The sequence below is a fragment of the Ursus americanus genome, chromosome 12, assembly GCF_024610735.1.
Source record: "Ursus americanus isolate L20-20 chromosome 12, mUrsAme1.1.p, whole genome shotgun sequence".
Classification (NCBI taxonomy): Eukaryota; Metazoa; Chordata; class Mammalia; order Carnivora; family Ursidae; genus Ursus; species Ursus americanus.
In genome coordinates, this window is record NC_142138.1 from 18,775,463 (window position 1) to 18,801,363 (window position 25,901).

General features: G+C 35.5%; 1 protein-coding gene across 5 annotated transcripts in view; it reads right to left on the bottom strand.

The window, feature by feature from the left end:
* DOCK7 (dedicator of cytokinesis 7) overlaps positions 1-25,901 on the bottom strand; it is a 201,817-nt gene that overhangs the window by 124,500 nt on the left and 51,416 nt on the right. For 4 of the 5 annotated variants that reach the window (XM_045802186.2, XM_045802187.2, XM_045802190.2 and 1 more), the window contains exons 10-14: positions 20,627-20,707; positions 17,849-18,014; positions 13,606-13,748; positions 9,715-9,808; positions 8,882-9,044 (exon numbers count right to left, since the gene is read on the bottom strand). In XM_045802186.2, the coding sequence (XP_045658142.2) occupies positions 8,882-9,044; positions 9,715-9,808; positions 13,606-13,748; positions 17,849-18,014; positions 20,627-20,707 (647 nt within the window). Of the gene's footprint in view, positions 1-8,881; positions 9,045-9,714; positions 9,809-13,605; positions 13,749-17,848; positions 18,028-20,626; positions 20,708-25,901 lie in introns of those variants that run through there. The other variant, XM_087865956.1, reaches the window with a different exon arrangement.

Below are 25,901 nucleotides of genomic sequence, written 5' to 3' on the forward strand. Positions count from 1 at the left end.
TACAATATAGCTATACTCTCCAAGGATTATCCTTAACCTGAAACCATTTTTTTTTAAAGATTTTATTTATTTATTCGACAGAGATAGAGACAGCCAGCGAGAGAGGGAACACAAGCAGGGGGAGTGGGAGAGGAAGAAGCAGGCTCATAGCAGAGGAGCCCGATGTGGGGCTCGATCCCTTAATGCCGGGATCGCGCCGAGCCGAAGGCAGACGCCCAACCGCTGTGCCACCCAGGCGCCCCTAACCTGAAACCATTTTTAAGCCCTATTCCCACCTACTATGTGACATACTTGGGCCAATGCACAATCTTCAAAAATCTCTTCCACTCCCATCCTCAGAAATTCTATCTACTCTCATGAACTCGTCTATGTTCCATGAGTAAAGTTCCCAAATTTACGTATTACTTCCAGATCTCTCTCCAGTTCCCCTTCTTACATTGCCTATCTATCATTCCTCCTTTTGATATCCTACAGTCTCCTCAAATTCAACATATCAAATAAATTCATCAAAGCCCTACCACCTCTGCTGGTCCTTCCCCCCTTCCTACCGCATCGCACTCCCCCTTACTTCTGTATATCCATTAATGGTACCACCACGCTTCCAGTCACCTAAGCTTAAAACCTGGGAGACATCTCTGCCTCTTTACTTAAATTTGTGAACCACCGCTCCTGTATCATAAGCCACTAAATTGAATACAGTCTTCTTTTGAAAAGACTGTTAATATGATATGCTTTCTTCCCTAACAAGGCCTGCTTTTAACCTGAGTTTTAAACTATCTGAATAGTCTCCTGCCTGGCCTCCTAAGTTTATGTCTGTCTTCCTTCAGTTTTCCTAAAACAAATTTACAATGGCTACATACTTTGACCTGTGTCGTTCAAACTTGTCTATTAAAAGAGTATAACAGCTTAAGGATACTGAAAATACATCTTTACAATTCTAGAGTTACAGGATGAAATGGCTTTATATGAGCCCGTACTTCTTTTAGAATCTTTTTTTAGGATTTTACCTTAAATCTTACCATTTATCTTAAAATTGCATGTGAATTGTATTTTCTACTCTATAAATCTTCATATCAAAGTAGTTATTTCCTCCCCAAATCTTCTAAAAAGTGGTATTCCTGGAAGCTGTTTTATATTTGTCCTGCAGACCTGCATACCCTCTGTAGCAAGAACATGTACCCCAACTTGAAGGGCAGAAGCCTGTGGAACAACATCCAAGCCTCTTCCAGATATTCAAGGGTTTCTATAATCTGACCCCCAATTTCCTCTTTTACCATTTCTTGCCCAAAACAAACCCTTAGGTCTTCTCAAAATGATCTACTTTTAAACATCCCCTGTATACTCTCCTAATGCCATTCCGTTTGTCTAGAATGCCTCTATACACCCTTTTGCTTGGCTAGGTCCCATTTATACTTCAAGGTATAAATGATCTCACTTCCTCTACAAGTATCCTAGTAAATGGGGCTCCTCCCTCTAAAACCATGCATCAGTACTGTCTGTACCCCTCAACTGGCACTGAGCAAGTGAAGAAAAGACAGAAAGGTACATATGGCAAATCACAATAGAAATTGTTAAAAATAGTAATAAAAACTCCAAGAGCATCAAAAAGATAGTCTATCTACTTGATTTGAGTGAATTATTGCCAAATTCTATACCAAGAGTTCAATCTGAACCGGTGTGAATTTTACCGAGCAAGGATACACATTTCTCATTTTGGGGGTTACCTATTTTTGTATAATCTGTTTCTTCACTGTCATTCTGTAACCAGCATGTTCTCATGCTTGTATCTTTTCTTCCTAATAGCGTAACTCATGGAAATCAATTAGCTCATTTGCTAAACAAAAATATGTGCATTAACCAGTATTTACTGAGTTCCTACTATTTGCCTCCTTTATAAAACCTATTCCAAATATGTGTTGTTACATATTTCACCTTCTGTTACAGCATAATCAAATTTCCTTGTGATTTCTCTCATCACTAACAACCACAGCACTGTGTTTATGTATGTACTGCTAAGTGATCATCCAACACAGTAGTTTTGAAAATTAAAAACAAAATGGCCAAACAGTTGGTCCTCTTATCAAAGTCCAAAGTGTTCTCATGGCAAATCAACTAGGATAAAATTACTCAATTGGTGTGAAATGTTGAGTTCAAGGCCATGAGAGTAGGATTAACAATCTCCCATAGTATGCCTTTATAAAATCAGGTTTCAATGACATTTTAGAAAATATAAAATCAAGGATGCCATCTCAAACAGAAAAACTGTTTTTCTAAATTCATCTGTTTAACCCTGGGAACAAACACACATGTAACAAAATGATTAGATATATCTAAAAGAGCGGTAATCTACAGCCTTAAAGAGGTAAGGCTGTCACTATTTGTCTTCGAATAAGCAATTTAGCCTCAGTCTCCACATCCCATATATGGGAATAATGATAATCTTGCCAAATGTACTTCATAGGGTTTTGTAATCCTCAAGTAAGATAGAGTATTTGAATGGTTTTATGAACTATAAAATTCTAAACATGGGGCGCCTGGGTGGCTCAGTTGGTTAAGCATCTGCCTTCGGCTCAGGTCATGATCCCAGGGTCCTGGGATCAAGGCCCACCTTGGGCTCCCTGCTCAGCAGAGAGCCTGCTTCTCCCTCTCCCTCTGTTGCTCTCCCTGCTTGTGCTCTCTCTCTGTCAAATAAATAAATAAAATCTTAAAAACAAAAACAAAAATCTCCATGGGCACCTGGGTGGCTCAGATGGTTGAGTATCTGCCTTTGGCTCAGGAGATGATCCCAGGTTCCTGGGATTGAGTCCCGCGTCGGGCTCCCTGCTCAGCGGGGAATCTGCTTCTCCCTCTGCCTCTCCCCCTGCTTGTGCACTCTCTCCCTCTCTCTCTCAAATGAATAAATAATATCTTAAAAACAACAACAACTCCAAAGCAAGATCTACCATAATATGACCTAGTTCAAGAATCATGAATTAGGGGCGCCTGGGTGGTGCAGTCGTTAAGCGTCTGCCTTCAGCTCAGGGTGTGATCCCAGCATTCTGGGATCAAGCCCCACATCAGGCTCCTCAGCTGGGAACGTGCTTCTTCCTCTCCCACTCCCCCTGCTTGTGTTCCCTCTCTCACTGGCTGTCTCTCTCTCTCTGTGAAATAAATAAATAAAATCTTTAAAATAAAAAAAAAGAATCATGAATTACATGGGTCATAATATAAACAATATACATTTACTTTTGACTGGTCAATCCGTTTCTAGAAACAAAAGTTTAGGGAAAAAATTCAATCATGTTATAAGCTTACTAAGCTACTCAACAGAAGAACATACTGAAGGATTGACAGGTAAAATGATATAATGACTAGGCTTTGTTTTAAAGTACTATCGAAAAAAGGGAACAGGTAATAGATAAAACAATAGAGGGGAGCGCCTGGCTGACTCAGTCAGTGGAACATGCGACTTTTGACCTCAGGGTTGTAGGCTCAAGACCCATATTGGGCAAACAGATTACCTAATAAAAAAATAGCTTATCTTAACTAACTAGAATTTAAATAAAAATCTGAAAAGAAAAAAAAAGAATGACAATGGAGGTTAACTGTACTGTTCTATTTACTTTTGTATATGTTTGTAATTTTCCATTATAAAAAGTTTAAGACTATATTCAGATCAGTAAACCTACAAGTTTACTAAGGATTATTAAGAGATGTATGGGGCATAGTCCTAACTGGTAACCAAGGTCCAGATCAAAATGAATGGCATCTTTTAATTTTGTTTCTTATTTATTTATTTAAGAGAGAGAGAAAGTGAGAGAGCACAAGCCGGGGTGGGGCAGAAGAGGGAGAAGCAGACTCCCCACTAAGCAGGGAGTCCAAGTGAGGCTGGATCCCAGGACCTCAGGATCATGACCTGAGCTGAAGGCAGACGCTTAACCGACTGAGCCACCCAGTAGCCCCTTCATTTTGTTTCTTATACTGTTACCAGGTCTGAACCACTACATTCATTCTTACATTCTTAGTAACACAGTATTTGCCAGATACTGTCTTTCTAAAAATTGGAAGAAAAACAAAGATGAAAGTTCAGTAGGTGATTACAACCAAGGCAACTTTGGAAAAGAGGCCAACTCTAACAATTTCACCAAGAATAGCACGATGTGTGACGTAGCTCTTAAAAACTGAACACACAGCATTTGCTCAATTAGATTATACCCTGATCTTTGTAACTCGAATGCAACAGTGGAAGTCAAGTACAAATCTGGAACACGCATAACATTACACACAATCCAGTATCTAACTTTCAGATGATCTCAGATACTCCATAAAAAATTTTCCCACTGTTATTATTTGGTTATCTTTTTTTTTAAGATTTTATTGATTTATTTGAGAGAGAGAGCATGAGAGAGCAAGAGAGCACAAGCAGGAGGGAGGGAGAGAAGGAAAAGCAGACTCCCTGCTGAGTGGGGAACCCAACGCAGGACTTGATCCCAGGACCCTGGGATCACGGCCTGAGCCAAAGCAGATGTTTAACTGAGCCACCCAGACACCCTACTTGGTTATCTTAATGTAACAACTGCACTAGTATTTTTTCTGTGATACTGTGATAGCTAAGTATTTCCTTGATAAAGTAAGCATTTGATGTAAATAAGCTTCATTTGTTTGGCACAATAAGAAATACATGACATTAGTCACAAATGACCATATATCTGTGTGTCTTCATTCAGCTCTACAGAGGATTTGAAAAGACCAGGTCTCTCCTGGATTAACACTCTACAAGAATAAGTGAATAATCAATGTGTTGAGGGGGGGGGATTTAAATACAAAAATCTCTAATTTTTAGGTACAGCTTAATAAGAGATTTTTTTTAAATATCTTTGAAAAATCACAATTTCTTTAAAATCATAATTCTTAAAAATATAAAAACAAATTAAACTAGCAATACACATTTTTTACATATATATACCCTTTTAGACAGCTTTTCCTACATTGTCTGATAATAACCATAAATATTGGAGGCAAAAGTGTTAAGCAATAGGAAATCTGTCATTTTCAGAATCTAGTTCTTTTTAACCTGTTTTCTCACCTCAGGCCAAATGTTTGCTTCAGTCACATCCATTCATTCTCCCTCTATTCATACAATATTTAAAAATCTTTTTTACCCCATGAGACTCTTTAAAAAACACTCAAGATTCAGGGCGCCTGGGTGGCACAGTGGTTAGGCATCTGCCTTCGGCTCAGGGCGTGATCCCGGCGTTATGGGATCGAGCCCCACATCAGGCTCCTCTGCTATGAGCCTGCTTCTTCCACTCCCACTCCCCCTGCTTGTGTTCCCTCTCTTGCTGGCTGTCTCTATCTCTGTCAAATAAATAAATAAAATCTTAAAAAAAAAAAAAACACTTAAGTTTTGTACTAAAAATAAAAACAATGTGCAAATATTTTCTTAAAACTCACATTAAAAATGCTTAAATTTCTGGTTCTTTTACAAATGTGAGCCCTCTGGAATGTCAGCTGATCATACTGGTTCTATGCAGCTTGCTACACATATAATGAGATAATGGTGGTATAGAAACTACAAGGAGTCCTAGTGTCAGCTGCACTTTTTTTTTTAAACATTATTCACTGGAAAAATGTACATACATAGATTTGTATAATGACCACTAGTGTGTATTACCTGAAATTATGGCTTACCACAAAACATTCCTTAAAAGGTTAAGAAGAATTCAAACTGAGCTAGAAGAATACTACTGTGATCCAGCAACAATTTAGTCAGCAAATACATGTGGAAACTTATGCAAATATTTTATATCTGCATGTTAGCTGATATCTGATCAGGTTTCATACATCCCCCTTTTGTCATTCTAGAATTATTTCTATGCTATATTTTCTAGATATGATAAAGAGTTTTTTTGACACACTATAAATTCCTAAAAATATTAGCTGTCCATGAGACTAAAAAATTCTTTAACAGTATTAAGTAAAATAAGCAACCTATATGATTTAATGTTCAGGTAGCATGGGCACTGAAGGCTCAAGTAATAATACAAAACAAGCTACTATTAACTTTGATAACCCCCCTTTTAAAATCATTTTCTTATCTAATTATACCCCAAAAGCCCAGAATCCCCAAGGTTTCAAACTATTCTCTCTCAAGTTGTATAATGCTTGGAGAAATGTAATCTAATAAACCCAATGATAATAATAATGGCTCAGCTTCTACTATGCACTTAATATGTGCCAGGCACTTTGCAAAAAGCTTTATATGTATTATTTAATCCTCACAAATTTCTAAGATACAGGAACGTTTATTATCCCCATGTAAAAAGAAGGAAAACCAGTCAATCTCCACTTTTAAGTAATTCCTAAAATTAAATGTGGCTGCAAAATATGGTTCCATTTCCCAATTTTTCATAAAATATGCATAGTCATACCATTTCAAGTAATACAAAAACTATTCTTTCTTTTTATAACTCAGAGATCTTTTTTTTTTAAGCATACAATCGACTTTATAATCACTCTTTTTTTTAGAATGAAAGAAACTTTTTTGCCAACATATAACAACAGGAATAATACCAATGAAGTACAGAAAGCATAATTCTACTTCTATATTCTCGTGTACCTAACTTTCTTTACTTCTTTGAAGACACCCTTACAGTAGAAAATTATTAATCTTTCTTAAACAATGTGTCCTTCTTGCTTCAACAGTTTTCACCTATTACTAACAAAGCACTATGTACCCTAAGAAACTTAGCAAACTTGACATCCTATATTACAATTTACCAATGTTTGTTAATGAGTTAAAGCATTTTACATGAGATCCTTAAAGGCAGTACATAAGAAAGATTATACAAAATTCTAACCTGAAACCAATTTATTTTGATGAAAAATATTAGAACCTAAGGCAGTATTTATTTTCAATAAACGTTTAATAGGAATAAACCTAATCTTATTGATGAGTTTAGCTGATTCCACTATTCTCTGGGAATAAACTGCTCACTTTATGAGAGAACAGTTCTTCTTTACACATTTAATGAATCATTTTTTGCTCCAATGTTACTTTCACTAACAATGCTTGGGATGAGTATTGGCTCTTTAATTAACACGGTATTTAGATACAGTCCAAGCAAAAGGCACTGAGATTCGTTAACAGATCTCTCCAGATCATTCTCAAGCTAATTAGCTATGAATTCATTCTTACACCTGAAAAGTTTACTGCCAAAATAGAAAATAATTATAGTTTTCGGACAATCAATTATCCTTATTGGTAGCCTATTGTTTTCTCTCAAGTAGTATCCAATTTTAATCCAGTTTTACTTGTGGGGAAGAAGGAAAAGTTAACACATCAAAAGATTTAAGTGGATTTTATAAATTATAGGTTAGTATGGTTTTGCTGTATGAGTTTATGGAATTTAAATAAACATATATTAGTAGCTGTTTCCAGTAACTAGTTTGATTTCGGAAGATGATGAAATTAGAAAAGTACAGAAAAATTTGAGATCAGAAGCTGTCCAATACGCTAACCTCTAGCCCCATGCAGCAACTGAGTATTTGAAACGCGGATCATCTGAAATTGAAATGTGCTTTAAATGTAAAGTACACACCCAATTTTGAAGATGTTTTGTAGGAAAGAAAAAAGTAAAATACCTCAACAGTTTTTTACATTTATTACATGTTGAAATGATAATATTTTAGGTATATTAGGTTAAATAACATAATTAAAATTAATTTCACTTGTTTCTTTTTTTTTTTTAATGTGGGAACTATAAAATTTTAAATTCCAAATGTAGTTCCCATTATATTTCTATTTAACAGCACTGATCTAGATAGTGACTTGCGTAGAGTTTTGAAAGTGGAGAAGGTAAGGCGTGCCTGGGTGGCTCAGTTGGTTAAACATTCCGACTTCAGCTCAGGTCATGATCTCAGGGTCCTGGGATTGAGCCCTGCTTGGAGCCCCCAAGTCAAGCCCTGCATCAAGCCCCACATGGAGCCCCATGTGGGGCGCTGTGCTCAGTGGGGAACCTGCTTCTCATCCTCTCTCTCTACTCCTCCCCCGACTGTTGTGTGTGCTCTCTCTCAAATAAATAAAATCTTTGGAGAAAGTAAGAACTATGGGATTTGGGATACATTTTGAAAGCAGAGCCTATAACACTTGTTTGAAGAGTTATCGGGAGGAGTAAGAAAATGAAAGAAATCACTTCAATTCTAAAAACTTTGGCCTCAGAAACTGGGTAACTTGGTGGTGAAATATGCTAGGATGGGGAAGTCTGGGCTGGAATCTTATGTCTGAGCTGCCCTGCTGGCTATCCCAATGTCAAGTCATGGGCTAGGCACTCACAAATAATGAGGATTCATTCATAAAGGGTTTAAGTAAACGAACCCTTAGAGTTATGGAGCGGTCAGCCTAGAATGCCTATCCAACAACTTTCTGTCAAGTATTCTAAGCAGTGGATCAGTAAACTTTGCTGATTAGTTGTTGGACCACAGAGCAGCCACATAAATTTGGTTCCTGTGGAACCTTAGACTCTGCTAAGAACGTCTGAGGAAATATAGTAACTGGGAGTTCAAATGTTTTAATCTCATACCCACCATTCCAGTGCTAGTTCCACCATGGTGAAGTATACGTGACCTCTCCATCCCTTTACTCACTTTTAAAATGAAGGAAATGCCCACCTCAAGCTGAAGATTAAATAAGATAATCTATATAAGGTAATGAACATTTGACCTTTGACCTGGCACACAGTATAAGTTTAATACACTACAGCTGTTAATAAAATCATAAAGTAAGAAATGAAATAAGTAACAAAGCTACAAAGAATTTTTAGAGAATTTCATTCTAGTACTACTTCAATAATAGAATATATAGTATCTAATTTCAGAAATCTCCAAAATTAAAATGTGTTACCTGTACGTAGTGTTTGGAACATAGACATCCCTGGCAGGAAACTCCAAAATTTCTCTGGTAGGTCTAACCCTACTGTCTGGGTAAAGCTTCACTTGAAGCAGCTCTGGAGTTAAGCAATAATGGGGATTCTCAGGTGCAGGAGAAATGTCTATCTTCAGCTGAGCTGCATATAAAAACATATTATAAAAACAATGTAAACATAATAAAAACTGCATGTAATAATGTTCCTGGAAGGATTTAGATCCTATTTTTGCAAGAAGTCTGGAAAGAAATTAAAATTACTATCATCTCAGACCTCTAAATTACTTCACTTTACCAAGTCTCAAACTTATAAATTACTGATACAGACCTAAGTACATGTAAAATAATAAATGCCTACCAAATGAATGAATGAGAAGAAAGAAAGAAGCAGAAGAAAGAGGAAAAAGAAAAAAACAGAAAGAGGGAGATAGCATAGAACAAGCCAACATTCTGAAAGTTAAGTGATTTAATTTAAACTTTTTACTCTGGAATGGTTCGCTCTGATTATAATGTGTATCTGTTTCTGAAAATTTACCATTCTATGTACATTTTCCTTCCTCTAAAAATTAATTTTAAGCCATGCTATTTTTTACCATTCTCATTTCGGTACTCAAATTATCAAAAGTACTGAATCTTTCATATAAACTGTTAAGACAATGAGAAGAGAATAATGAGGTGAAGAAGACTGACAGCCATTGGGCAAAGAAAGACATATGGATTAGATAAGTGAAAAAAAATACATAGCTACCAACAATACGACGTATTAGTGATGATAAGGGTTGTAATAATGTCTACTCAAAATTTTAAAATACCTGTAATAGGTCTTAGTCGCCGTAAAACAGAAGACGGCCTTCTCATATCAGCAAGAAATTTGTACAGATCTTCATCACTTAGGCGGTCTCCTTCCTGAAGAAAAAGTATTCAATAAAACAAATATAGTAGATTGAAAATAAATGTATATTGCCTGTTAATATTCCTACCCTCTTCTGTCGGTTTAGTCAGAATGAAAAGTAAGATTAAATTAATATAATTATGATTTAAAATAAATAACATGCTGATTTATTTCCTTCTTTTTCTGTTTTCAAGTTTTATTAAGAGTTATGATACTTATCTATACTTTAATTTTATATATTTACTTATAGCCCATTATTTATGTCTATAAGGTACTACAGGACTTTCTAAAATATAGAAAATCAATACAAGTTAGAGATAGATGAAAAGAAAAAAAGAAAAATAAGAATATAGACATAAAAGAAACATATATATATATTACAGTCTTAAAAATTTCTTACACTTGAGTTTTTGTCTTTTCAATTTTATATCACCAAATTTCTCAAATGCAAAATATACAGCATTAGCTAAATTTGAAAAAGAAAAGAATAAGTAGCAGCAAAAACTACACTTTTCTGATTGCAAGTACTATTTTAAAATTTTTTTCATTTGAGTATAGTTAACACATAATGTTACATTAATTTCAGGTGTACAACACAGTGATTCAAGGAGTTTATGTATTATGCTGTGCTCACCACAAGTGTAGCTATCATCTATCGCCATACAACACCATTACAATATCATTGGCCATAATCCTTATGCTGTGCCTTTTATTCCCGTAAATTCATTCATTCCATAACTGGAGGCCTGTATCTCCCACTGCCCTTCACCCATTTTGCCCATCTCTCCACCCTCCACCCCTCTGGCAACCATCAGTTTATTCTCTGTATTTACAGGTCTGATTCTGCTTTTTGTTTGTTTATACATTGGTTTACAGAAACTACTCATAAGGAAAAGAATAATTATCCTGATACTAAGACCAGAAAGAAAATTGTGAGACAATCTCAGTCAATGGGAAAAGGGACAAGCAAGCAAACAAAAAACCAAACCACACCTAATTAATATAAAATTTTCAATTTAATGTAACATTTTTTCTTAACTAAAATAGGTAACAATTTACTCTTTAAGTCAAGAATCAATCTTTAGATTTTATTAACCCAAACCTCCTGCACTTGATATCTTACCATTTTTAATGCACTGTTATATATTTATTTTGTGTTAATGAACAAATTTAATGTTAACTTTATTACTGTGAGCTCACCTTGAGCCATATCCCATTTGTTCACTATTACATTCTAAACAGAGTGAAGAATTGATCTGTTATCCCACTATTTAGAAAAGTGATTTTTAATTTCCAAGTGGTTCAAGATTTTTAATACTTTGGTAGTTTTGAGTTTTATTAAGTTATGATTAGAGAATTTCATTTTATGACGTTCTTTTCTGTGGCCTAATTATTGCAAATGTTCCATCAGTTGCTAAAACAGTATACTCTCTCCTTTTGAGTCAGATCTTTAAATGGTCCTTATTGATACAGTACATTCAGATTATCTCTACTTAATTATTTCTGTCTACTTAACCTGTTAAATTGATTCTATCATTGGCCTTCACTCTTTACTCCCTCTGTGCCTTTTGTTGGGTGAGGCATAATTCCCACTCCTCAGGTTGGCCATGTGACTTGTCTTGGCCAATAAGCAAATTTGATGCTTATTTTATAGGTAATGAGACCTGACAAACATCTGCACAAATGAGCTTTTCCCCCTCTGTTGAACTTCTGTCACTAGTATGAGAACATGACCAAGCCAGCCTGCTAGAGGATGAGAATAGAAGCAGAGAGACATGGAAGACACCTGAGTCATTTCAGTCTTCCCAAGAGAAGTCAGTCTAGATCAAATGATCTAAGTCAATCTCCAAGCATGAATGAGCCTAGCTGATACCCCCTACTTCCACACTGCATACTCACCACTGTGTATGCCAACTTATATACCTGTCAACAAATAACTGTTCTTGAAACTAATGGGTGGGTTTAATTTTGTCTATATATCTCCACATACTTTTAATAATTTTGACTTGACAATTTCAAATCTGTACATAAGCACTCCTGATTACTATATCCCAATCATGGTTAGTAATCGCTCATCAACTTAAAAAAAGAACTGCTTCTGTATCTCATTTAGAAGAAACTTGTACCTTGAATTCTACTATATTAAAATTGTAATCCCGGCTTTTTACTTAGTTTGCATTTGCCTGATGCATAGTATCCTAGCCATTTAAAAATACTTCTAAAAATTATACATGCTAATAATTTTAAAAAATACACTGTACAAAGTCAAGTACAAATGCTTTCCATTAAAATAAACAAACAGATAAATGCTTTCTATTGCTGATGTTTCCAATAATTTGAAGTTTTTACGATCACTGTGTGCTAGTTTCCAGCTACCAGACTCCACAATATTCAGTACATGGTGAATGCTCAAAAAATATTTGCTGGATAAATAGGCAGGTGGGTGGATTGATACTCAGTACATGCTGAACACTCAGGAACTATTTGTTGGATCAATAGATAGGTGGGTGGACGGATGACTTGTTGATTTAAGGTTACAATACCAGTTCAATAATAAAGTAGGCTGAAGAAATAAAAAAAGAACTGTGGAAATAGTGCAGAAGTGATATAGCGGTTGAAGAAGTAGAAAGAGAAAAATGTCATAGCTGCAAGGCTGTGTCACTGTATCACGTAAATCTACTGCCCTGTTTTTGTAGCTTTATTTGGCCTATCACTTCATCCAAGTAACACTGTGGCCTTTTCTAGACTCTTGTTCTATTGTCCATAATAAAAAGACCCTTACCACTTCAGACATTAGCTGCTTTACTCTCCATTTGAATCTCTCAGAGCAGCTGTCGATAAATGCTATTGTAATAAAATTATGAAAGGGGCTTCAAGTAGATTGCCATCTTTCACTTCATGGCACATCCTTTCCTAAACCCTCGCCCTCTTTCCAGTTATAAGATGTCAGTAGGCCAGGATTTCCTCCTCTCATTTAAAATAAGACCTAAAAATTAGGAATTCTTGGACAATACTTAGCACTTCCCCTTCATCTGTTCCAAAATACAATGGTACCAATTCGGTTTGTATCAAAATCTAGTACGGACATGAATATGTGCATGTACTCACGTAAAAATTAGGGGGAAAAAAGCTCACTGAAGCAGTATTTAACCTCACTATGTGCAATGCACTATTATTTTTCTATTCTACTGTGTTTGTTTGTTTGTTTGTTTGTTTGTTTTTAAGCTGAGTATTATCTATTACATTTCCATTACTGTTAATGGATCATGACTAGCACTTGAAAACTACTGATTTGATTCATGATTTGAAGCACAGAGAACATATTTGCAAAAAATAAAATATCTTTGACCAAGAACTTCTTGGACCTATAAATGCACCTATAAAAATAATGTCGATTACATTTTAGCACAAAAATGCACTACAAAGGCCTAAAAGTCCTATTCCCTATACCATGGATGTGGTAAATTCAACCAAAAAAAACTTGGGTGGGGAAGAGAGATACAACCACACAATCACCAACTAAGAAAATTCATAAACCATAAATGTTTAAAAGTTAAAATATTACAATTAAGAAACAGAATATAAATGTGGAGGATTGGCTTTGATGAATTATTAATATAACATTTAAATAAATATAATTATACAACAGGCACAATATTATTTCATTCTTACACTTTTTATCCTTAAAAGTTTTTTTCAATTTCTTGAAATCACAATCACTGCATGTATATGTACGATTACAATTTTTCTGAAACCAAAAAAATTTTATGTACAAATAGCCCCCTAGAATTCCTACATGACAGAACAATACCTGCTTAAAAAAATTCGTCACTGTAAGAGTAGCCGGTCGAAAGCTGGTCAAGTTACAAGCATCATCTCCACTTGTTGTCCTTTCGAGTGACCGTCTGCCAACAATACTAGAATTCCTCCTTTCTGACCAAGACCCTTTTCGTTCTACCAAGGGGGGAAAAAAGGTATGATATTCATTTTCATAATATTTAAAATTTGTTTTAAAACAGCTTTTCAAACACCGGGAGAAAAAAAATCATTAAAGTTGAAAATTATCTATTCAGCGTATTATTGTAGTAAGAATTTCACTTCTGGAGGGGTGCCTGGGTGGCACAGTCAGCTAAGCATCCGACTTTTGGTTTCGGCTCAGGTCATGATCTCAGGGTTATGAGACTGAGCCCTGTGTCAGGCTCCACGCTCAGCACAGAGTCCACTTAAGATGGTCTCTCCCTCTCCCCTGCACTCATTCTCTCTCTCTAATAAATAAATAAATAAATAAGAATTTCACTTCTGGAGAGATCAGTAAGGAAGCACTATACCTAAATCTTCTGCTTCTCCTTTTAAAATTTCCCCAGTGTAGAAAGAGTCTCTTCTACGCTAAAATTATGCATATGACCAAAGATGAGCTATGAAGAGCAGCTATAGAGGAACTATGCATTTGTTAGGAATTATTCACACAATGAAAATTTTAGTCACCATGTAATAGTCCCTAACTTGGATTTGAATTTGAAACAGAATTTTAATTCAAAGTTCCTGCAAGATAACCCTTTTATTCAAAACCAACTGAACAGCTATATCGCAAGTCAACAAGGAAACAGAAGACTTAAAACTATAAACAAACTAGACATAACAGACATCTATATTACATATCAGCAAGCAAAAGCAGAATACATGGTCTTCTCAAGTGCACATAGGACATTCTCCAAGGCAGACTAAGACATAAGACAAAATACAATAAATTCAAAAGGACTGAAATTACATAAAAAATGTTCTCCAACAACAGCGAAATCAAACTATAAATCAGTAACAGCAGAAAATTTGGGAAATTCATAAACAGGTGGAAGTTAAACAGCAAACTCTCAAATAACCAATGGGTCAAAGAAGAAATAACAAGGGAAATTAGGAAATAGTTAAGATGTATGAAAATGAAAACACAATATCCCAAGACATATGGGATATCACTGAAGCAGTGCTCAGAGGAAAATTTTATCTATAAATGCCTAAATTTAAAAAAAAAAGAAAGCTCTCAAATCAGTAACTTAACCTTACATTTTAAGAAACTACAAAAAGAAAAAACTAAAACCAAAGCAAGTGTGAGCAAGGACTCAAAAAAAAAGACAACAGCTAAATGGCAATAAATAAAATAGAACCTAGAAACACATCAATGAAACCAAAAACTGGATCTTCAAAAAGAAAAATTTAAAAATGTTAGCTAAATGGGTAGTTAAAAATTAGGAAAGGCTTAAATTACTAAAATCAGGAATGAATGAGGAGACATCACTACAGCACTTAGAAAAGGGATTATATTATAGTATTATAAATAACTGTAGGTCAACAATTAGATAATTTACACAAAATGAACCAATTTTTAGAAAGAAAGTACTGAAACTGATTTAAGGTGAAACAGAAAATATAAAAGATCTAAAATAAGTTAAAAGATCTAATTAGTTAAGAAAAGACTTACCACAAAAAGACTGGCTTCACTAGTGAATTCTTCCAATTTTTTCAAAAACCAAATACCAATCCTTTACGAAACCCACCAAAAAACAAAGGAGTAATTCACAACTCATTCTGTGAGGCCAGTGTTACTTTGATACCAAACCAAGACAGTGATGTCATAAGAAAGAAAAACTGAAGACCAATATCCCTTTTGAATACAGAAGAAAAACTTTAAACAAAATACCAAGAAACATATTTTAACATCTACAAAAAACTTACCATCACCAAGTGGGATTTCTCCCAGAAATATAAGATTAGTTTAACATCGCAAACCCAATCATTTAATGCAATACACCCTAGTAAAAGAATAGAAGACAAACACACCATACAAGTCAACACAAGGCAGAAAAAGCATTTGACAAAATCCAACATCCTTTCATGATAAAAACACTCAAAAAGTTAGGCAAAGAAGGGAATTTCATCAATTTACTAAATTATATCTATAAAAAACCTACAGCAAATATCATACTTAATGATAAAAGACTGAATGGCTTCCCTCCAAGGTCAGGAACAAGAAAAGAATATCCACTCTTGCCACTTTAATATTGTATAGGAGGTTCTAGTTAAGATCATTAGAAAAGCAAAAAGAAATAAAAGACATCCAGGTTGAAAAGGAAACAGTAAACCTTTTGTTATTTACAGATGACATGATCTTATATAGAGAAAACCCTAAAGAATCCAGAAAAGAAATAAAAAACACTGTAATTAATAAACATGATCAAAATGGTTTCAAAGTACAAGATCAGTCAATATTCTATACACAAGAAATGAACATTCTAAAAATGAAATTAAGAAAACAATTCAATTTAAAATAGCATAAAAACACAGTAAAATATTTGGGTATACATTTAAGAGAAGAAGGACAATACTTGTACACTGTAAACTATAAAATATTGAAAAAATGTTAAGATCTAAATAAATGGAAAAACATTCCATGGGTTGGAAGACTTAATATTGTTAAAAGGGCAATACTTCGCAAATTGATTTACAGATTCAACGTAATGCCTATCAAAATTTCAGCTGCCTTTGTGCAGAAATTGACAGCTGATCCTAAACTTCAAATGAAACTACAATGATCCAAAATAGGCACACATACCAAAAATCTTTTTAAAAGATAATAAAGTTGGAGGACCACTCTCCCTACTTTCAAAAGTTATTGCAAAGCTAAAATAATCAAGACAGAATAGCATTACCATAAACACAGACATATAAATCAACAGAATATAATTGAGAGTCCAGAATTAAACCCAGATATCTATCATGAACTGATTTTCAGCAAGAATGGCAAGACCATTTGCTGGAGAAAGAATAGTGTTAGCAAATGGGTGTTGGGACAACTCATTATCTACATAAAAAGAATAATGTTGGACCTCTACCTCTCACCATGTATAAAAAGTAACTTGAAATGGATTATAGACAAATGTAACAGCTACCCCTATAAAACTCTTAGACAAAACATACAGGTAGGTCTTCCTGATCTTGGGTTAGGTAATGTTTTCTTAGATATAACTCCAAATGCACAAGCAACAAAAGAACTGAGAAATGGAACTTCGTCAAAATTTAAAATATCTGTGCTACAAACAATACCATCAAAAAAGTAAAAAAAAACAAAAAACAAAAAAACCCCACAGACTGGGAGAACATATTTGCAAGTCCTTCATTAGATAAAAACATTTGTATTCAGAACACATAAAGAACTACAACGCAATGATCAGAATATAAAAGCGCCACATAAAAAATGAGCATCCACTAGATAACAAAACAGACGTTAAAAAAGAGGGCAAAGGATATGACCAAATCTTTCTCCAAAGAAAGTATACAAATAGCCAGTGCAATAAAATACTCAAGATCATAACTATCAAGGAAAGACAAATCTAAACCACAAAGACAAACCTCTTTACTTGCACTAGGATGGCTGTAATCAAAGGGCCTGATAATAAAAGTGTCGGCAAAGATATGAAGAAATTGGAACCTTCAAACGCTGCTAGTAGAATTTTTAATGGTGCAGCAACATTGGAAAATAGCCTGGTAGTTCATCAAAAGGTGAAATACAGAAATATCATATGATGCAACAATTTCTAGTATAAAAAGAAATGAAAACATATGTCCACACAAAAGCTTGTATATGAACTTTAATTGCAGCATTATTCATATTAAACATCATTATTCATATTTCATATAAAAAGTATAAACAACCCAAATGTGCATCCATACAGACCAAGGAATTCTGAAGTTATTTAGGGTTGGGTTAGGGGTTTAGGGGAGAATGGAGTTACTGCTAATGAGTACAAAAGTGTTCCAAAATTAGATTGTGATGATGGTTTCAGAACCTTGTGAATATATCAAAAAAAACCAAGGCATTATACACTTTAAATGGGTGAATTATATGTACACGAATTACATCTCAATGAAGCTGCGGGGAAGAAAAGCAAAAAAAAAATCTTTTAATGCCTCAGAACACTGCAAGATCTACAAATAAAACAAGCCTATATAGAAAAATGAAAAAAATTATACATTTAGAAAAATTTTATATGAAACACTCTTACCTCCAGTGCTTATTTCCACCTCTGTAGAATCTCTTTCCAAACTCCCTGCACTGCTAACAATATTCATTAAATGGATTGCAGTCCAAGCAAAAGGCATGCGATATTTCCCAAGTCTTTGACAAAACTGATCGGCTTGACTTTTCAGCTTCTCCAATTTTTCCTTATTCTGCAAAACAAAACTTTATACATTATGTAATTATGCTCAAAAGAAATGAATTAAAAACTACTTCATAAAACATAAAAAGACAGGATAAGAATTCTCAATTCTCAACAAAGATGGAAAAATAGGGGCACCTGGGCGGCTCAGTCGGTTAAGCATCTGCCTTCAGCTCAGGTCATGATCCCAGGGTCCTGGGCTGGAGCCCTGAGGCGGGCTCCCTGCTCAGCTGGGAGTCTGCTTCTCCCTCTCCCTCTGTCCCTGCTCAAGTGCTGTCTCTCTCTCTAGCTCACTCTCTCCCTCAAATAAGTAAATAAATTCTTAAAAAAAAAAAAAAGATGAAAAAATAATCTATACCTTTCAGAGATCAACTAACACTATCTTAACCACTGAATAACTTCAACCCATTCTATAAATGTATGTGTAGAGTAAGTCTTTCAAATTTCTCTTTGTGATTATCTCACCTTGGTAGGAAAGAAAGTGGAGCAAGTGCCAAACATGTTTATGTATTACAAGTACTATTTTATGAAAAGAAACATAACCATGTTCTAGTCAGTAACTGCTAACTATAAAGTATTCGACGTTATGACTTACTAAATTTTATTATTCTGAAAAAGATGGAAGCAGTTGAGCCATTTGGAACTAATCTTTAATTTATGGCAAGAAAAGGAGTTAAGATGAGGTGCGAGTGGGGGAGGCACAAATAGGCTAATAACATACAAGCACAGAACTGTAATGAAAGAAGCAAAGAAAAAATTGTTACGAAGGGACTAAACCCTAGAAATAGACTGATGGTCCAAAGAGTATGTGCCTATCGGGAAGATATCCTGAAGTTGGCCCAACTTTTCGGCTGTCCCTGACACAAACACTAAGGTGGCCTGTGATAGCCAACCAATGGTCCAAGAGTAAAAACCGATACCAAATCTCTTACATACTCTTTCTATATACGATGTATACTCTAATGGTTGTCCTACCCTGAGACTCAGGTCTGGGAAAAGAGGGAAGGATAACTAAATGGTAGCACTGTTTATTGCTACCTACTATGCCTCCAAAATAGAATCTTGCTTTAAGAGACTAGATATCCAGTGTACTTGATTCTACCAGCTTATATACATACATAATAGACTGTTATTATAACTATGAGCTCCATAAAACAGCAAATTTAATTTAAAAAATGACGACCTGGGGAAAGCCAGAATACATTAACCCTGATTTCAACCAGCTAGCCAGGGATAAGAGAACATTATCATGTACCCAGGTCTACCTTGGTTAGCAGAAAAGGCTCAGTTCTTGTTTTAAATTTCACAAAGATAGAAAGCAAAACATATTCTAGATTTTGGTAACTTGTCCAGTATTCTTCAAGCGTACTCTCCTGGCTGTTTCAACTATTAAATCATGTGGTCAACAATCTAAGATCATCTGTTATTCTTTTTTTTATTATTTAAAAGATTTTATTTATTTATTTGAGAGAGACAGAGAGAAAGAGAACATGAGTGGGGAGAGGGAGAAGCAGACTCCCTGACTTAGCAGGGAACCTGATGTGGAGCTTGATCCCAGGACCCTGAGATCATGCATGACCTGAGCCAAAGGCAGACGCTTAACCAACTGAACAACCCAGGTGCCCCTCATCGGTTATTCTTTATTTTTAAGATTTTATTTATTGCTTTGTCAGACAGAGAGAGCACAAGCAGGAGGAGCAGCAGGCAGAGCAGGCAGAGGGAGAAGCAGGCTCCCCACTGAGCAAGGAGCCCGATGTGGGACTCGATCCCAGGACCCCAGGATCATGACCGGAGCCAAAGGCAGATGCTTAACTGACTGAGCCACCCAGGCGTCCCTCATCTATTATTCTTGTAGGTAACTCAGGGTATCTGAAATTTAGTACCAACTTTATATAACACACTCTTGCTTTATAAATTGATCCAAATTCTAGAACACAGTGGTCAGATGGCAAAACAAAGATTGCATTTTCTATTTTTACTGTATTACTTAATTATCTGCAACGAGACAGAACTCCAGAATACTATCTTGCTATGCAAAGTTTTATTATCAATATCAATGTTTTATAAAAAATATCACTACTTTTGAAAATTTTAATTATTTAGGAATTAAACCACATTAACTTAGTTCTCTCCAAGAAAAAAAAATGTAGAGTCAATTAGTTTGGGGGTGAGGGAGATTTTAAAGAATAACACAGCACAGAGGCACCTGGGTGGCTCAGTCAGTTAACTGTCTGACTCTGGATTTCAGCTCAGGTCATGATCTCAAGGTTGTGACTGAGCCCTGCATCAGGCTCCGTATTGGGCATAAAGCCTGCTTAAGATTCTCTCACTCCATCTGCCCCTAACCAGCCCCACTCTAAGAAAAACAAAAAAACAAAAAAAAGAATAACAGCAAATGACACAAGCTAGGTGACAAAGGAAATAAAGAAGAAAATAATAAAGTGGGTAAGCCAATAGAAAATAAGAATTCATGAAATTCCTTAATATGCTTTGTATAGTATTCTCCCAAATAATAACTTGGGAAATCTGAGGATGTTTAGGGTTGGACTCAGAGATTTGGGGGAAATGGGGAGGGACTACATGACTACGAAGATGGGAAAAATGAGATGCATGATATTCTACCTTTGTGGCATCTGCTTCTTTGAAAATCATGTATGGTTCTGCACACTCTCCGATGTCACCTTGCTGTAGGACTTTTTCTAGCTGTCAAAGGAAAAAAAGTAAAGACTAATTAAGCCAAAGAAGAAAAAAAAAAAAGCAATCAAGCTGGAATGCAAGGATGGTTCACTATAAGAAAATCAATCAACTACATAATTCACTACATTAATGGAATGACAGAAGAAAAAACACATGATCATTCAATTGATACAAAAAAATAACTGGGCAAAATTCAACACCCTTTCACGCTAGAACACTCAATAAACTAGAAATACAAGAAAGCTACCTCAAAATAATAAAGGCCATATATGGAAACACCATAGCAAAAATCATACTCAATAGTGAAAGGCTGAAGGTTTTTCCTCTTACATCAGGAGCAAGATAAAGATGCTCACTTTTGCCAATTCAATTCAACAAAGTACTGGAAGTCTAAGAAAACAAGGAAGAAAAAGACCGGAAAAAAAAAAAAAAAAAAAAGAGCCCAAATTTTAAAGGAAAACGTAAAATTGTCCCTGTTTGCAGATATGATCTTTTGTTCAGAAAACCCTAATATTACACATACACACACACAAATAGTTGAACTAATAAATAAATTCAGCAAAGTTGCACGATACAAAATCAACATGCAAAAATCATTTGTATCTCTATACACTAATAATGAACAAGTCAAGAAGGAAATTAACAATTTCATTTACAGTAATATTAAAAAGAAAAAAAAATACAGGTATCCCCCATTTTGAGAAAGCTTGCATTATGTCACTTTGCTTTTACAGAAGACCTACATTAATACTTGCTTTCGCTAACTGAAAGAAATATGGAGAGTTTCAATTTTACAAAAAAAGGCAAAACATAAAAATAACATTCAACATTTGCTTTGCAGTTGCCAGATATACAGGCAGCATACACCCTGAGAAGCAAGAGTGGCACTGCCAAGCTCCTTGCCTGGACACTACACTCAGCATCTCAGCATCAAGCTGCCATAGCTTTGAACTGTGTCTAAGATCTTGCATCTGTGCTTTATCTCCATTTATTTTGTGCATTTGTTGGCAAGATATGTCCAAAGGTACCAGGAAAGCCTAAGAGAGGTTATTTTTTTGGGTCTAAGCAGGACATATAAACTGTTTTAATCGTGCAAAGGAGTACGACATGACAACATAAATAAAAGAACAAACTAATGCTGCACATGACAATATGGAGGACTCTCCCAGACATTATATTGAGTGAAAGAAGCCAGAACCAAGAGCCTGCATAGTGTATGATTCCTTTCATACGAACTTCAAGAAGAAAAGCCAGCAATGGTGACAGAAGTTGGAATACTAGCTATCTGGTAGAAGGGAAGGGGTAGTCACTAGAAAGAGAAACACAAGAACCCTCCAGGGTAATGAGGTAATAGAAATACTGTATTGTCTTGAGCTCAGGAGTGATTACACAGATAAAAACACATGGAAGAATTCACCCAACTGTTTACTCCAGATTTGTATACTATAAAGATCTCACTGTATATATTTTATATCTCAATTTTTTACAAAACTGAGAAATACCAAGTGTAACTAACTGAAACTTATTCACTGCTGGTGGGAATGCCACTATCACAGATACTTTGGAAACCCATTCAATAGCATCTACCAAAGCTGACCCACAAATATTCTGACTTAGCAATTCTACTCCCAAGAATAAACTAAAGGGAAATGAATACATATACCTAGCCTCATGGAATGCAAATGTTTACAGAATTACTGATAAAGGGGCACCTTGGTGGCTCAGTCAGTTAGGCATCTGCCTTTGGCTCCGGTCATGGTCCCGGGGTCCTGGGATCGAGCCCCGCATTGGGCTCCCTGCTCAGCTGGAAGCCTACCTCTCCCTCTCCCACTTCCCCCACGTGGGTTCCCTCTCTCGCTGTCTCTCTATCAAGTAAATAAATAAAATCTTTAAAAAAAAAATTACTGATAAAAACCACAAAATTAAATTAACCAAAATGTCTCTCACCAGTAAAGAGAATTATAATATATTCATATAATACTAAAAAGCAATGTAAATGAATTTTAAAACTGGGGCATGGGGCGCCTGGGTGGCTCAGTTCGTTAGGCATTGGACTCTTGGTTTCCACTGGGTCATGATCTTGAGGTTGTTAGATCACTGTCAGGCTCCACGCTCAGTGAAGCGTCTGCTTGGGATTCTCTCTCTCTCTCTCCCTCTGTTCCTTCCTCAACTCGCAGGCACATGCTCTCTCCCTCTCTCTCTAAAATAAATAAAATCTTTAAAAAAATAAAAAATAAAAATGTATACTGCATAGAGCAGTATAGATTAATCACATAATCATGTGGCAAGTCACAAAATATACATACTATTGGATCCTATTAACACAGTGTTCAAAAACAAACAAGTACTTTGGGGGGAGAAAAAAAGGAGTAGTGAACGGTACATGGGCAGTTTCTTAGATTCTGGTTAACATTTTGTTTCTTAACCTGGGTGGGTGGTAACATAATGTATTTATTTGGGGACAATTCATTAAGCCATATACTTATGACTTTTTTCATACCTCAATAAAAAATTTAATTAAAATAATTTTAAGCTTATTTTGTTATCATTACCTTACTGTAACCCAAGTCTTTTTTCATCTATTTGTGGGTTTCTTTCAATGAGCTTTGTTTTTATTCTCTAAAATGGTGGCTTTCAGAAACAATAATCCCAACATAATGGTATTACCCCTTTACCTATTTATCAGAATGTAACTATGCTATTAAACAGGACACAAAAATGAGCAAGGAATTAATAATCCTGGTTGAGCCAGAATTCCAGTACCTCAGACAGTGACAGACTACACTAACAGCCCCATTCTTCATGCTTCCTTTCCCCCACTCATTGCCACCTGACATTGGAATTCCTCTGAATAAAGAGGCCAAGTATATATTCCAACTCCTTGATTTTTGTGTTCTGTCACATGACTTGTCTTGGCCAACAGAATGTTAGCTGGTATGATGTGACTAAAGGCTTGAAAGATGCCTATGCAGGTGGGTCTGCTGCTCTTTGGCACTTCTGCAATCACCATGAGAATATGCCAGGCTAGCTTGCTAAAAAAGAGACATACAGAGAAGTACAGCTCCAGCTGAATCCACCGACCCGCAACCAATTAACAGCCAGTTGCAGCAACACGACCACCTAAGAGAGAGTACAGCCTATATCGACTGACCACCAGACAACTCAGACGCATGACCTAAGTCAGTGCTTGTGGTCACATGTCACTGGGACTTGCTCTTTTTGTCCTTGTATAGCAATAACTCCCTAAGACACAGATCAACGGAATTTTTCCTCTCAAGAAACAAAAACACCCTGCTGGACCACAAGTGATTTAAGAAAACCTCCTAAATTAACATTTCCTTTAAAATTTTAACAATATTTTAACTTACTCATTTTTTTCGAAATTACAAGAAAGTCTTTTTCTAAGTATATACACGTATTTGTGTACATATGTATTTTACACAATTGAGGTCATACAGTAGAGTTTTGTACCGGACTTGTCACTGAATATATCATACATACATTTCTGTGTCACTAAAAATTCTTCCAAATTGTGGTTTTATTTGCCATAGTATCCCATCATATGAATATACCATGATTTATCTCCCTATTTACTTATATTGAACATTTATGATATTTCTTTTTTTTTTAAGATTTTATTTATTTATTTGACAGAGAGAGACAGTGAGAGAGGGAACACAGGCAGTGGGAGAGGGGAGAAGCAGGTTTCTTGCTGAGCAGGGAGCCCAGTGCAGGGCTCAATCCCATCAGGACCTGAGCCGAAGGCAGATGCTTAACAACTGAGCCACCCATGTGATATTTACGATATTTCTTATCTTTAATCCTATCTCAGCTGTTCAGTCCCATGATGTCAACCAAATCCTGTCACTAAATGATCTCATTTTCAAGCAGTCAATATTCCAACCATCAGCTATATCTTTCCATCTCATTTCCTCAAATATGTTCTGTTTTATGAAAATGTACTCATATTCCCATGTAAAGGAATGTGTATATACTATATCAATTCTATTAATACCTAGAACTTTACTCTTCCAGTTTCTAAAGACCTCTGCTACTAAATCTTTGCTTCTAAGACTGTTCATTGTAGCTAAGACCTATTTTAACCTGAATTCATAACAATGTGTCCACAAATTAGGACATTATTCCTGTGGGTAAACAGGATTCATTTCATGACAATCCACTTTATAACCTTATTGTAAAATTCATTACCATTTATGATAATTTTATATAAAGATAAAATGATTAAGGAATATATTTTAGGCTTCTCTCAAGTCAAGGTCAAGTTATGGTAAATTATTCTTCGAGTTATCCTAAGCTGAGCAGCTTAGTAAGATTCAGATTTTACAATTTGTAATCCTTAGTTCTTTTTTGTTTTTGTTTTTGTCTTTGTTTCAAGTTTTTATTTATGCTCCAGTTAGCTAATACATAGTGTAATACTAGTTTAAGGAGTAGAATTTAGAGATTCATCACTTATATACAATACCCAGTGCATCACAAGCGCCTCCTTAACACCCACCACCCATTTAACCCATCCCCCTGCCCACCCTCACTCCAGCAACCCTCAGTTTGTTCTCTATAGTTAAGAGTCTGTTTGATGGTTTGCTTCTCTCTTTTTTTTCTCCTATGTTTCTAATTCTTATTCTCAACTGCCTGACATTCAAATCATAATGCTCCATGACCTCAATGATTTAAATATTGATATCTATATAATATAGGAACCAAGTGATAAAACCATAGTAAGGCTCCTATGAAAGTTAATTTTATATGCCAACTTGGCTAAGCTATGATGCCCAGTTATTTGATCAAACCAATCTACATGTTGCCGTGAAGGTATTTTTTTTTTAGAGGTGATTAGCATTTAAATCAGTAGAGTAAAGCAGACTACCTTCTCCACAATGTGGGTGGGCCTCATCCAATTAGGAGAAGGCCTTAAAAGCAAAGACTGAGGTTTCCCAAAGAAATAATTCTCAACACTGCCTGAGCCTCCAGTCTGCTGCCCTGAGGAATCCAGACTCAAGACTACAATATCAACTCTTACCTGAACTCCAGCCTGCCACCTTGCCCTACACATTTCAAATTTGCCCCCTCAAAATTACATGAGCCAATTCCTTAAAATCAATGTGTGTGTGTGTGTGTGTGTGTGTGTGTGTCTCCATCCTACTGAACTATTTCTCTGGAGAATCCTTACTAACAGAGCTCC